Here is an 11740-nt window from a genome sequence, read left to right as displayed (position 1 = left end):
AAAAACATAATTATTTATTAAAAATGGTTTTACCTGATTAACAAGGTGTTGAAAAGCAGCACTATGATGTGGGGCTCGATCTAGGTCTGCGTGTAAAGCGAAGTCTGATAATGCCTTCCATGGCGGTTGGTATGCTGTTACCTGCAAATTTAATGTTATTAGCATTGAGATAATATTAATATGGAGACGACACCGCCTACATCACTTATGTTCCACTCAACATACGTCATGTGACGTATGTTGAGCGGTATTTTTTAATGGTTTTAAAGTGAAACGCATCAAACATGCCTTCGTGTGTGTTACGATATTGCACAAATAATACAAATAATACGGAAAAGTGCAAAGGAATAACTTTCATCGTTAAGTACCTAACTAGATAATAATTTTTAAAACTTAGTTAGAGCAAAAAAATGGCGCACAGATTTTGTTCGTGGTGTCTCCTCCATACGTAGTAATATTATCTCAATGGTTATTAGCATCATTGTTAATATTATCATCAACATATTCATAAAAAATAGTATTAATTTCATCACCGTACTATTCATTTTCTCTAATTAATTTGGTGTTATTATAAACTTTAATATTATCCTCTGCATTATTGTTATTATAAGCACTGTTCATTTTCACTCAAATTTTTTTAACGTATTGGCTATCATCAATCATCCATCATTTAAATTATCATGAATGTGATATAATTAAAAACCTTTTGGAAAAATTAAATAATATTATTTCATACATTATAATTAAAACAATTTGTTTAAATTTCTCCACGCGTTTATGTGTATTTGTGTGTCTACGCGAGGCGTTGTAGGTATTTTATGTATGTTTTTGTGAGTGAACGTGTAATATGCGAAGATCTCCCATCGTACGTGTAAACGCTTTCTGTGTTCGTCTCTGTTTGTATGAGTTTGTGTGTATGTATAGGTATTAGGTATGTGTATCTAAAGCGCGAGTCCCTTATGGCGGGTGCATGTATATGAGTATAGGTTTAGGTTTAGAGACATTTATAATTTATATCAAAGAGTATGGTACTGTGTACGCGCCTATTCATACGCGTCTTCGTCATGTGTAATTGGCAAATCACAACAATGTTATTGTTTCTTGTCTACTAACTACTTGTTTCTGTTTATGTATTGTATTTTATGTGTGTCTGTGTATGTATGTTTGTTTAACGTATATGAGTATGTCTCTGTGTGTGTATTATCTGTCTGTTTGTCCGTCACTCACCTCAAGCGCAAGTCCATTAGCATTAGGCGTTGGTTCATGTCGAACAGGCGATCCGGCAACAAGCGGAACTCCCATCGACATGTACCCGAGACGACGACCCTCCTGCTTGGTGGGGAATTTACGGTTATTTGCAACTCAAGTAAACTATATTATAAATTTATAAAGAATATAAAAACACACAGATGAACGGCTACACACACAATTATAAAACGTTGTACAGAAATACCCAATTGGCGATAAAACACTCATTGTAATAAATACATATAAAGTTGTGAACAACTAGACTCACAACACAACACAAGTCGCCTATTAAAAAGAGAAAAATTAATAACAATCATTAAAATTATTTTATGTTTGGTGGTAGTAATATCCAAAGTCTATTATACCAGTCATTAAACTCTGCATACTCTTGTAGGCAGTTTTGCTTTAAACAATTTATGTGCATGATTGTGAGTCGTTGTTTATAGTTGTAGTATTCATTATTAATTTTAAAAGGTTTTTTATCGCCACTCGAATATATCTGTCAAATTTTTCTGTTCATCATCATTTTTCAAAATAATGTAAAAATTAAAAAATTATAAATTATTTAAAACCAATGGAAACCAACCTTTTCTTGCTGCATCTGCATCTTCAATTGCATCGTTTTCTTTTTATCCTTGCACCTTTTGTTCTGGAACCAGACTCTAATCACACGAGGACTGAGTCCCGTCATTTCGACGAGTTGTTCCTTCATTAGAGCGTCTGGTCGTGGGTTCGCTGCGTAGCATGTTCTGGAGAATTAATACAAAATTTAAATAATCTTATATATAAAAATGAATCGCAAAATGTGTTGGTAAGCGCATAACTCGAGAACGGCTGAACCGATTTCGATAATTCTTTTTTTATTATATTCCTTGAAGTACGAGGATGGTTCCTGTGTAGAGAAAACGTAAATATCATGTACCACGGGCGAAGCCGGGGCGGACCGCTAGTTAATCTTATAATAATAAACTCTACTAATATTTATAAATTTATAAATATAAATTTATGAAGAATAGAAAAAATTCGATCACTCAGCGGGACTCGAACCCGCATCCTTTCGCGCCATTCCGGGGCGGATGCCTGACCAACTCGGCTATTCGTGACCCACACTATACTAATATTATAAAGCTGAAGAGTTTGCTTGTTTGAACGCGCTAATCTCAGGGACTACTGGTCCGATTTGAAAAAAATCCCAGTGTTAGATAGCCCATTCATCGAACTATATAGGCTATATATCATCACGCTAAGACCAACAGGAGCGGAGCAATGCGGGTAAAACCGCAGGGCACAGCTATTCAACAATAAATACGAAATGTACTTTTGTATTTAATGTCATATCTAAACAGAGAGATATAACTCACCTGAGTGTGTGCAGCTGTTTCTCATTAAGCACAGTCCTCACTCGAGTGGGTTTCCCGTCAGCGGCGGCTCCTGCTCTTGCTCTACCGCTCTTGTGTGAACCTGACTCACTGCCTGAGTCTGTTCAATTAATTATTTATTTATTATTACATTATTTTATATTACGTAATGATACGGGCTCCTTTATGTCGGCATAAAAAGAGCGTATGTGCCGAGTACACGAGTCAGAAGTGAAACTTCTTTGGCAAAATTCAAAAATTTTGCTCTCGACGCGCCTAAAGAAGTATCATTTCAAAAATAATATAAATTGTTGGTTTGTGAGTTAATTGGTGTTGTGATTTGGTTTTGGGGTTTTTATTATTATAGGAGATATTACCTAAGTAGGGAGATTTGGAATCGAACTTTGGGCGTGAAAAATAAAATTATTATTAATACATAAATAAATATATTCCCTGACTCCTGATGGGATAAAAACCACTAATATATTAATAATTTTAATTTCAAAGTGCAACAAAGTACATATGGGAGACATTTCTATGGGTATTTAAGGTACGTTGTTTAGGATATGATAGCCAGAAAATCTACACTACCTCAAAATTCAATAAACTACTTTAGACTCGATTTTGTTCACTTTAAACGGACAGATTTAATTCCAACTTTGTACACTTATTAATGATCGACGACAATAAAACAATATCATTTATATCGTGTTTTTTTTTTAAATTAAGGGCCGATATTTCAATGCTTGGATAAAACTTATCCGTCCAAAAAAGTATTGCACGATAATATTAAAATGTCACTTAAACTGTTAAATACGGGCAATTAGAATACGTTTTTAATGTTTATATACATTATTCGACGAATAAGTTTTAACCAAGCATTGAAAAATCGGCCCTTAATCAATTATTTTATTTCGAAAGAATAAATACCTTAATTACCAAAAAATAAAAATCATACACCCAATTTAATCTACAATAATTTGAAAATTAAAAAACTCCATACAGTAAGTTAAGCTAGCTTAAATAATTTACACATCTGACCCTCGCGAAGGGTCAGACTGGATTAACCATTTCACACCTCTGTAATCCACGGTCAGTCATTTGTGCTTATTATAACTTGATGTATGCACTTTGAACTTGAGCGGGGTTCTGTTTTGAAGTGACATGTTATGCACTTGTTAATGCAACGAATGTTACTTAAAATTTAATGTGAAATTGAAATGTAAGATGGATATTTATCGTTTTATTTCATGGTATTCAACTATTCACATTGAAATACATACTTATTAGTTAACGTTAAAATATCAATTAAATGATTTTTGATATATTGTATTCATATCTACCTATTTGGATTGCAATAATAACTGCAGAAAATTAAAAAAAAAAGACGGGTTGCACTAGGGGAGTGCCGGCAGAAGTGAAAACTTGATTATTAACGTTGAGCATGTTTGATATCCATCCGTGTTACGCTTTTTCGATCAGGTCACGTGTCCTGACTCCTGACGCGAGTTTAAGATTTTATACCCAACGCCGATAAAGAAGTTTTCACTTCAAAAAACCATCCCGACCCGAATTTAGACGAATTAAGCAAAACTAAAGTGTCTGTATAGAATATTTTACGACGTCCTGTGTTCGATTACCCGTAGAATTAAAAATAATCGGTTTAACATAACGTCTCTAGAAAATAATCTAGCCGTAAATAAATCTGTTACAGATATAGAGATAATTTGGAAAATCCAAAAGTGCACGCCTCATAATTTTTTTTTAATAATTATTTATTAATTATTATTTTTGTTTATTTAATAACAATTAAACCACATCGAATCAGACCCTGAAAAATGAAAGGGTTCTATTCCTGAGCATACTCAAGCGTAAGAGAAAAAAAAAGACTCGATTAGTAAAGTATTTCGGTCGCTATCGTGTTAACAAGAAAATCCTCCGCACATACCTACAGACACACGGACGTCCAAGACAGAACTTTTTTAAACTGTTTTTTAACTAGTTTAAATAACAAAAATGACATCAAAAATATCATGAATGTTAAAAATAGTGTTTTTTCTTAATATGTGTGTGTATGTATTATCTTACAAGTGCAATGTATGATACATAAAGACATTTTAAGTTGGAAAAATCAGATGTTTTGCGCGAAGTGACAGTAGTACCTACCCACCTCAACGCTTCGCTTATGAGGCGTGCAATACAATAAGTATTAGATACATTTATATACGTAACTCGCATTAAAACAAAGTTAATATTGCGAAGGTCACAAACTAATTGCTTATAGATAAAAAAATAACCAGGCACTTGAGTTTTCATGCGGTCGAATTAAACGGATCGGCGGCTTTGTCGGCGTTTGTCAAAGGAACGATAACGTACAGTGCAACGCGCAAGTCGGCGTGATTGATAATTTTACATAATTATTATTTTTGAGATTGAAAAGCGATATTTGTTTTATCTGATTTTGGAGAATTGCAAACTTTTTTTTTGGGGATTAATCATTAAAGTAATTTTTATGGGTTTTTAAAGCGATTCATTGGTGATACTGTTTTTCTAAGGTATCGAATACTTTACAGCGAACAGACTAGGGATTTTTTTTTATTTTTCTTAAGTTGAAAAGGAGCAGTGGCATTGTTTGATAAGTTCAGAATTTTGAAGTATTTTTATTAAAATAAAATAATGGAACATTTTCTGCTGCATTTTCATAATTGCTGACAAAAAAATCTGATATCATTTGAATTTTTAGTAAAAAAGTGTTATTTCGTAATTTCGAAATATCGTACTAATTTTTTAAGAAACCAAATCGATGTTTTTATACCTTTTCCTATATTCTAAAAATATTCAACATTCCACGCTGTGTCCCCCAGTGTACAGTCAATCACAGTACGATTTAGCTATTATCATTGTAAACCAGAATCCGTGCTGATAAGCTGATAAGGTATTAGGTGTAATACTCAATATTAAATCTCAATTTCCAATATTCTGTCTTGTACAGATATTTTGCACTTATAATCTACGAATTATTCAAGCTTAGGATTTTAAGTTACGTTCAAATCTATACTTAACGTTAACACTATAAAGCTGAAGAGTTTGTTTGTTTGTTTGAACGCGCTAATCTCCGGAACTACTGGTCCGATTTGAAAAATTCCTTCGTTGTTAAATAGCCCATTTATCGAGGAAGATTATAAGCTATATATATCATCACGCTAAGACCAACCGGAGTCACGCGTGTGAAACCGCGGAGCGCAGCTAGTAAAAAATAAATATATCTATTCTAAAAACTAAAGCACACGCTATTATAAGAAAAGTCATGAAATTATTGTATTGTCACCGATCCTTGATAAGTGTACAAAGTTTGAATTGAATCTGTCCGTTTAAAGTGGGTCAAAATCGAGGAGTCTGTTACATACAAACATTCGGCAAATTTTTAATATATTTTCGTGTTAAATCCAACAAAACAAAGTTTTAATTCGAATAGAAATTCCCGAAATAAAATCGTATACTTATACATAGATCGTAGGATGAAAATTATGTGGGATTGAATTGAAAACTTTAGGCTTTTTCAACTATTATTATGTTTGAGTTTTGACTGAGTGATAATTTTTAAAAAAGTATTATGAATCGATTAAAATTATTACTTAGGTAGTTAGGTTAAATTTATAATAATAGATAAATAGATAGAGATCAATAGATGAAATAGAGAGATTAGTTATTTTCGGAGATTCATGAATTTCGTAGTATGAAGGAAGTATTGATTTCGATATTATCATTATTTTTATTTACGATCGTAATCATAGATATTATAATAACCATTGGTGGTATTGTCTGATAAAATATGTCTTAGGAAATTCCCCAACCGGCAAATTGGAGTATAAGAATGAAATTATTATAAAACAAACATATTTCCCATTTTCATGTCTAATATTATATACCTACTACTGTAATGTTATTTTTTCTGGCTTTGAAATAAAACAATTTATTAATCATAAGACTATTTAAGTGACTTTTCTAAAGACATTTCACCAGACCATAGACGTTTTACCAGACCGTATAAATGGTAAATTTTTAAGAAGTTTCACTTCTGACAAAGAACACCCTTTTTTACACGCTTTTTATTAGCTTCACCTGTATGTTTGTATGTTTGTTTGTAACCGACTTTTTTGGGCGCGATTTTGACCCACTTTAAACGGCCAGATTTCGTTCAAACTTTATAGATTTATTGAGGACCGATGACAATACACTAATTTGATAAAGCGTGTTTTTTATTATTAGTTTTTTTAAACTATTATTTATTTAATTACATAGTTGTTGTAACTCACCACTCATAGAGCCCAGTTCGTGGGGCAGATGCGAGTTGTTGTTGCTCAATGTTGTGTTGTTGTTGCTCTCCGTGTTGCTGTTGCTGCTGCCGCTTGTGTTTGCACTCTGTTGTAAAGGAAGGGTTTTGTATGGTGTGAAAAATATATTTTTTTATTTCCCTACACATGATAAAGTAAGTTAATAAAGAGTTAATTAATTAGGTACATAAATATTCGTAAGTTGGGACATTTGAATGAAAGAATTCAATAATAATAATTCATTCATTTATTCGAGCAATTATAAGACACATTTTTGTTAGTAACATTAAAAGAAAAGGTAAGTAAATATTAAAACGATTATATTTTGTGATTGCTTGCCATAAAGGATACTCTACTCAAGATGTCTGATTTATAGAATCATCTATGTATTGGTGACCGCCTTCTTGTTACAGTGGTTGACGCGTGAGCGTAGAACCGAGGGGTACTGGGTTCGATTCCCGGTGGAGACGAAGAAAAAAAATGTCTCGGTCTGGTAGGACACAGAAGGCTGATCACCTACTTGTCTCTAAAATCGATCAGTGAAACAGATGTATGGATAATGCATCTGCCCCTTACCCCACTTGGGGACACGGGACTTCACAACATGTAGGTATGGAATGGATGTTACTCAATCACGCTAAAACTACTGAACGGATTATAAACTTTTTAGCGTTGAAGCTTATTTAGCAGATCACAATGTATTTCACATAAGTTTTTTCATGGAAGCCTAGATAGATAAACATTCAATAAACAAAATATTGAAAATATCTACTTACCTTTTCCAAAACATCGTGATCTTCTCTACAATAGAGCGCGCCGCCTTCTCTTAACGCGAATTCGTCGCCTGAAAAGTTATTATTATTTTCTTAATATTAATTTATTTAATTAATAAATAATAGAACCAAAAGGCTATTATTAATTGGGAAGAAAAGTTGTTTTTAGAGGTTAGGCAAAAGACACAGGTGCAGGCGATATCAGGGAAATTAAATGTTACAAAAATGAAACGAATCGAATTTTCACGAAGTTTTTTTATGATGTTCAAATTCTATAGTGGGTTTACTTCGGAAGCCCATGCTTTAGCTTTTTATTATTATTTTTATAAATATTGAATGAATTAATTAATGATAACACTTAATAGTTAATTCCCACATATCTCTTATCGCTAAAACAGCGATCTCTTCCAGGCAACCTTTTTACGTCCAAAACTAAAAAGAAAGCATATCTAATCTCAAAGTTTTAATATAATAAAATAATCACATGTCTTTACTTTTTCTTTGAAAATCTCATGTATAAATATAATAATAGGTCATAGTTTTATCTAGGTATGTTTTTATTTTTTTAAGTTTCATTTTAACAATATACAAAAGCATACCAGGTATTAATTGTCGTGCGCAGGCGCAACATCTAAAGCAGTCGATGTGATATATTTTCGTTTTGGCGCGCATCACGAAGTCGTTTTTGCTGAACGATGCGCCGCACTTGTCGCATTTTGTGCCGAATAACCTGCGGAAATATAAAACATATTTGAATAATAAATAACAAAAAACATAATAATTGTTTTGAGAAAAAAATAACATCGAATTAAAATTTTTAATTCACTAAATTTGGAATGCACACATGCACTCAAAAAATTGGGACAAATATAATCTACTAGCTTACCGCCGGCAGCTTCGCCCGCTTTGTCTAAAACCTAATAAATTATATACTAGTTAAAACCTTCCTCTTGAATCACTTTATCTATTAAAAAAACCGCATCAATATTTTTTTTATTTAACCGATTTAAGCATGTAACAAAGGGACATCGGGGCAGAGAAAGCGACTTTGTTTTATATAACTATGTAGTGATTATATTCTTAAACTTATTTAAAAATGCCAGCGCTTACTGACGCTAAATTAGGCATAATATAGGTAACATGAAATAATAATATTATGTACAATTTATTTAGGTAGATATATTGGGTAGAACCTCTAAGGGTAGAACATTCCATATCGGAGCCTTCAGCTATATCTACACCCCGTGAAAATCCCGCAGCTTCGCTCGCGTATTTTTCATCCCCTACATTCCAATATATTATTTTTCTGTATCTTAATATTTTTTTATTATTATATTCCCAGTATAAATCGAGAAAAATAAAATAAATATTTCGAAAATATCTTCTCTACATTTACTATACCTACATAACTATTGATACTTACTTATATACATATTATGTATAAGTAAGTATCAATTTTTATTATTTTCCACAACTGAATATTGTTTTAATTGAATAAACAGTCTGGCCGTACAAAATTCTAATCATTACGATTTTTATCGTATTGATCGATTTAAAAGTGTAGGTATTTAGTTTTAATTTCTAAGTCGTAATTTCAAAATTTTAAGCACTACAAACACCTACGATATTTATATACAATTATATACCCTTTATAACGCATTAGGCCGATTAAACCCACCTTATATACGGAAAGCTTTTAGCAAGATTGGGAGGGTGAAAGTGACGGTCAATAACCTGGGGGTAATGCGGGTTTCAGACACCCTTTGTCTGTTTTAGCGTTTTATAGTGATTGCCACGTTTTTGTTTTTAGTGAAGAATTTTCAAATACCTAGGTACCTATCTGTATTAGAAGATTTTGATATGTTTTTTATGAAAATATTCGCGAGAAACAAGACAAGATGATTCAATGTTATAAATACCTACTAGAACGAATTTAATTTCAACTCAAATTTTTATTGGATTAACAATAAGAAACACAGATGTCCTTAGCTTAGGTAATATCTACGATAAAATAATGAAGATAATGAATAAATCTTATTTATTCGTTTATATATTATTGTCTCGTTTTTTACATGGATTATAGGTACCTAGTCATCACTACATTTTAATGATTTTAATAAGTAATTATTTAAAAATATAAATCCTAAGCGTTAGCTGATAGTTGATACTATTTGGTTATTAATTAGGTATCACAGAATTAAAATTATCAAGTAATATTTTTATCCAATGCTAGATTTAAGTTGCTAAGGGCCGATTTTTAAATACTTGATTAAAACTTACCCGTCCCATAAAGTACAACACGATAATATTAAAATGTCACCTATAAACTGTCAATTACGGGCAATTAGAATACATTTTTGAAATGGTAGTTTAGGTAATACGTTATTGGACGAATAAGTTTTAAGTTTGATAAATCAGCTCTAAGTCTATCAATTCTTTAATTTCAATATCTATATTAAACTACCTATATTAACAAAGTTCTTACCAACTATTATGAATGAAGAATATCACCAAAATACAACAAAACACAGCACTATTTTCGCCAACATATCTGATTACTTTGAATAAATACAGATGGTCCAACATAATGCAGCTGGCTGGACCACACACATCATAAGACGAATATATTATACGAGATATTATTAACACAGAACATTATTTTATTACATATTTTATAACAATTAAATATTAGTTTACGGTAAGTTTTCCCGCGCTTTTGTCTGAGAAGAAAAATTATGACATGTCATGTCATTGGCGGAATGGCGGGCATGTTTTTTTTTAATTACAACTTTGACATCTGGCTGTGGAAATGAAAGTTTTGAAAAAAGTACGTCAAAATTTATATTTTAGCACAGAATACATAATAGTAGCTAAAATTTTAGTGTGTATAGGTCTACCAGAATCTGATGGCATATTTATATTTAAGAAATAAAAGATTTTCATGTGGCAACTTATTTGACAACTATCAAATTGGTTGTCAAATTATTTGTCTTTTTTGCAGTTGATGAATAATTTTTAGGATTTTGTCTAAAAAATCTTCGAAAATGTCGAAAAAGCCGCTGCGATCACAAGCAAGAGGTGTTGTTTATAATGTGTATAGAAAAACATTCGATGAATAAGGGTCAAACACATCACAATTTTCAATTTTGAAGATTTTATTGGTAAATTGGACTTACCCGTTTTGATACTTAAAATTAAAAAAATATTATATGTAGGTAACTATAATATTATTTGTTGATTAGAATATAATTTTATGAAAACTTATTACAGGAGTTTCCAATACGGCTATTCGTCAAGTCCAAGCTGTCCAAGTCAATTTTATAATGTGTGTATCTGTTAATACTTACGAAAATAAACATAGTTTTATTTTATTTTTATTTTATTTTATAAAAAATTATAAGCAGTTTTGATCTACATTATCATTATATCGATATTTTCACATGGCATACTGGTAATGAATATACAAATATAGGTATGTGTAAATAATAATATGTATTACCTGTATAAAAGTAATATGTATAATTGTATATTATACATGTATGTACCTACATAATATTAAGTGGATATCTCATTATTAAGTACAGTATTGTCCACTTATGTAATGTGACTAATGATATTGAGGACAAAATAAAAAATAAGCAGTATCAAGATCGTTCAGTCCATTTTCCCCAGGGTTGCACACTCAAAATTTTGATTTCCCTAATTGCCATCAGATTCTGGTTTACCTATACCTAACTATTTGAGAATTTTTTTAATTAGGTATAAATTTATTGCCGATATAGCGTTAGTGGGATTATCGTTAATTTGGTTACCTGCCTACGTTATATAAGTATGAACAATTGTTTTATATTTTTTTTATATTGCACGTTTTTAAAGGATTTTTTAATATATAAGCTTCTTGATAATTTAACATCTCGCTAAAAATAGCAATACCATGGCCAAACGTCATCGCGTTGAAAAAAAAACCAACGTCAATTTTCCCGCCACCCCGCCATTAGCACGTGTCAAAATATTATTTATCTGTGCC

The 11740-nt window shown here is 31.5% G+C and overlaps 1 protein-coding gene across 2 annotated transcripts in view; it reads right to left on the bottom strand.

Annotated features, from left to right (window-relative positions):
* tup (LIM1_Isl and LIM2_Isl domain-containing protein tup) overlaps positions 1 to 11740 on the bottom strand; it is a 66800-nt gene that overhangs the window by 2430 nt on the left and 52630 nt on the right. Inside the window, exons 3-9 of one of the 2 annotated variants that reach the window (XM_089709356.1) lie at positions 8313 to 8443; positions 7717 to 7784; positions 6923 to 7028; positions 2610 to 2727; positions 1835 to 1997; positions 1228 to 1332; positions 34 to 141 (exon numbers count right to left, since the gene is read on the bottom strand). In XM_089709356.1, coding sequence (XP_089565482.1) covers positions 34 to 141; positions 1228 to 1332; positions 1835 to 1997; positions 2610 to 2727; positions 6923 to 7028; positions 7717 to 7784; positions 8313 to 8443 — 799 coding nt within the window. The remainder of the gene's footprint in view (positions 1 to 33; positions 142 to 1227; positions 1333 to 1834; positions 1998 to 2609; positions 2728 to 6922; positions 7029 to 7716; positions 7785 to 8312; positions 8444 to 11740) is intronic. The other variant, XM_089709357.1, reaches the window with a different exon arrangement.

The sequence above is a fragment of the Colias philodice genome, chromosome 22 (assembly GCF_061535455.1).
Source record: "Colias philodice isolate Cphi_HAF_F1 chromosome 22, ilColPhil1 Martin Lab GWU primary, whole genome shotgun sequence".
NCBI lineage: Eukaryota > Metazoa > Arthropoda > Insecta > Lepidoptera > Pieridae > Colias > Colias philodice.
This window is presented reverse-complemented; position numbering and strand designations above follow the sequence as displayed.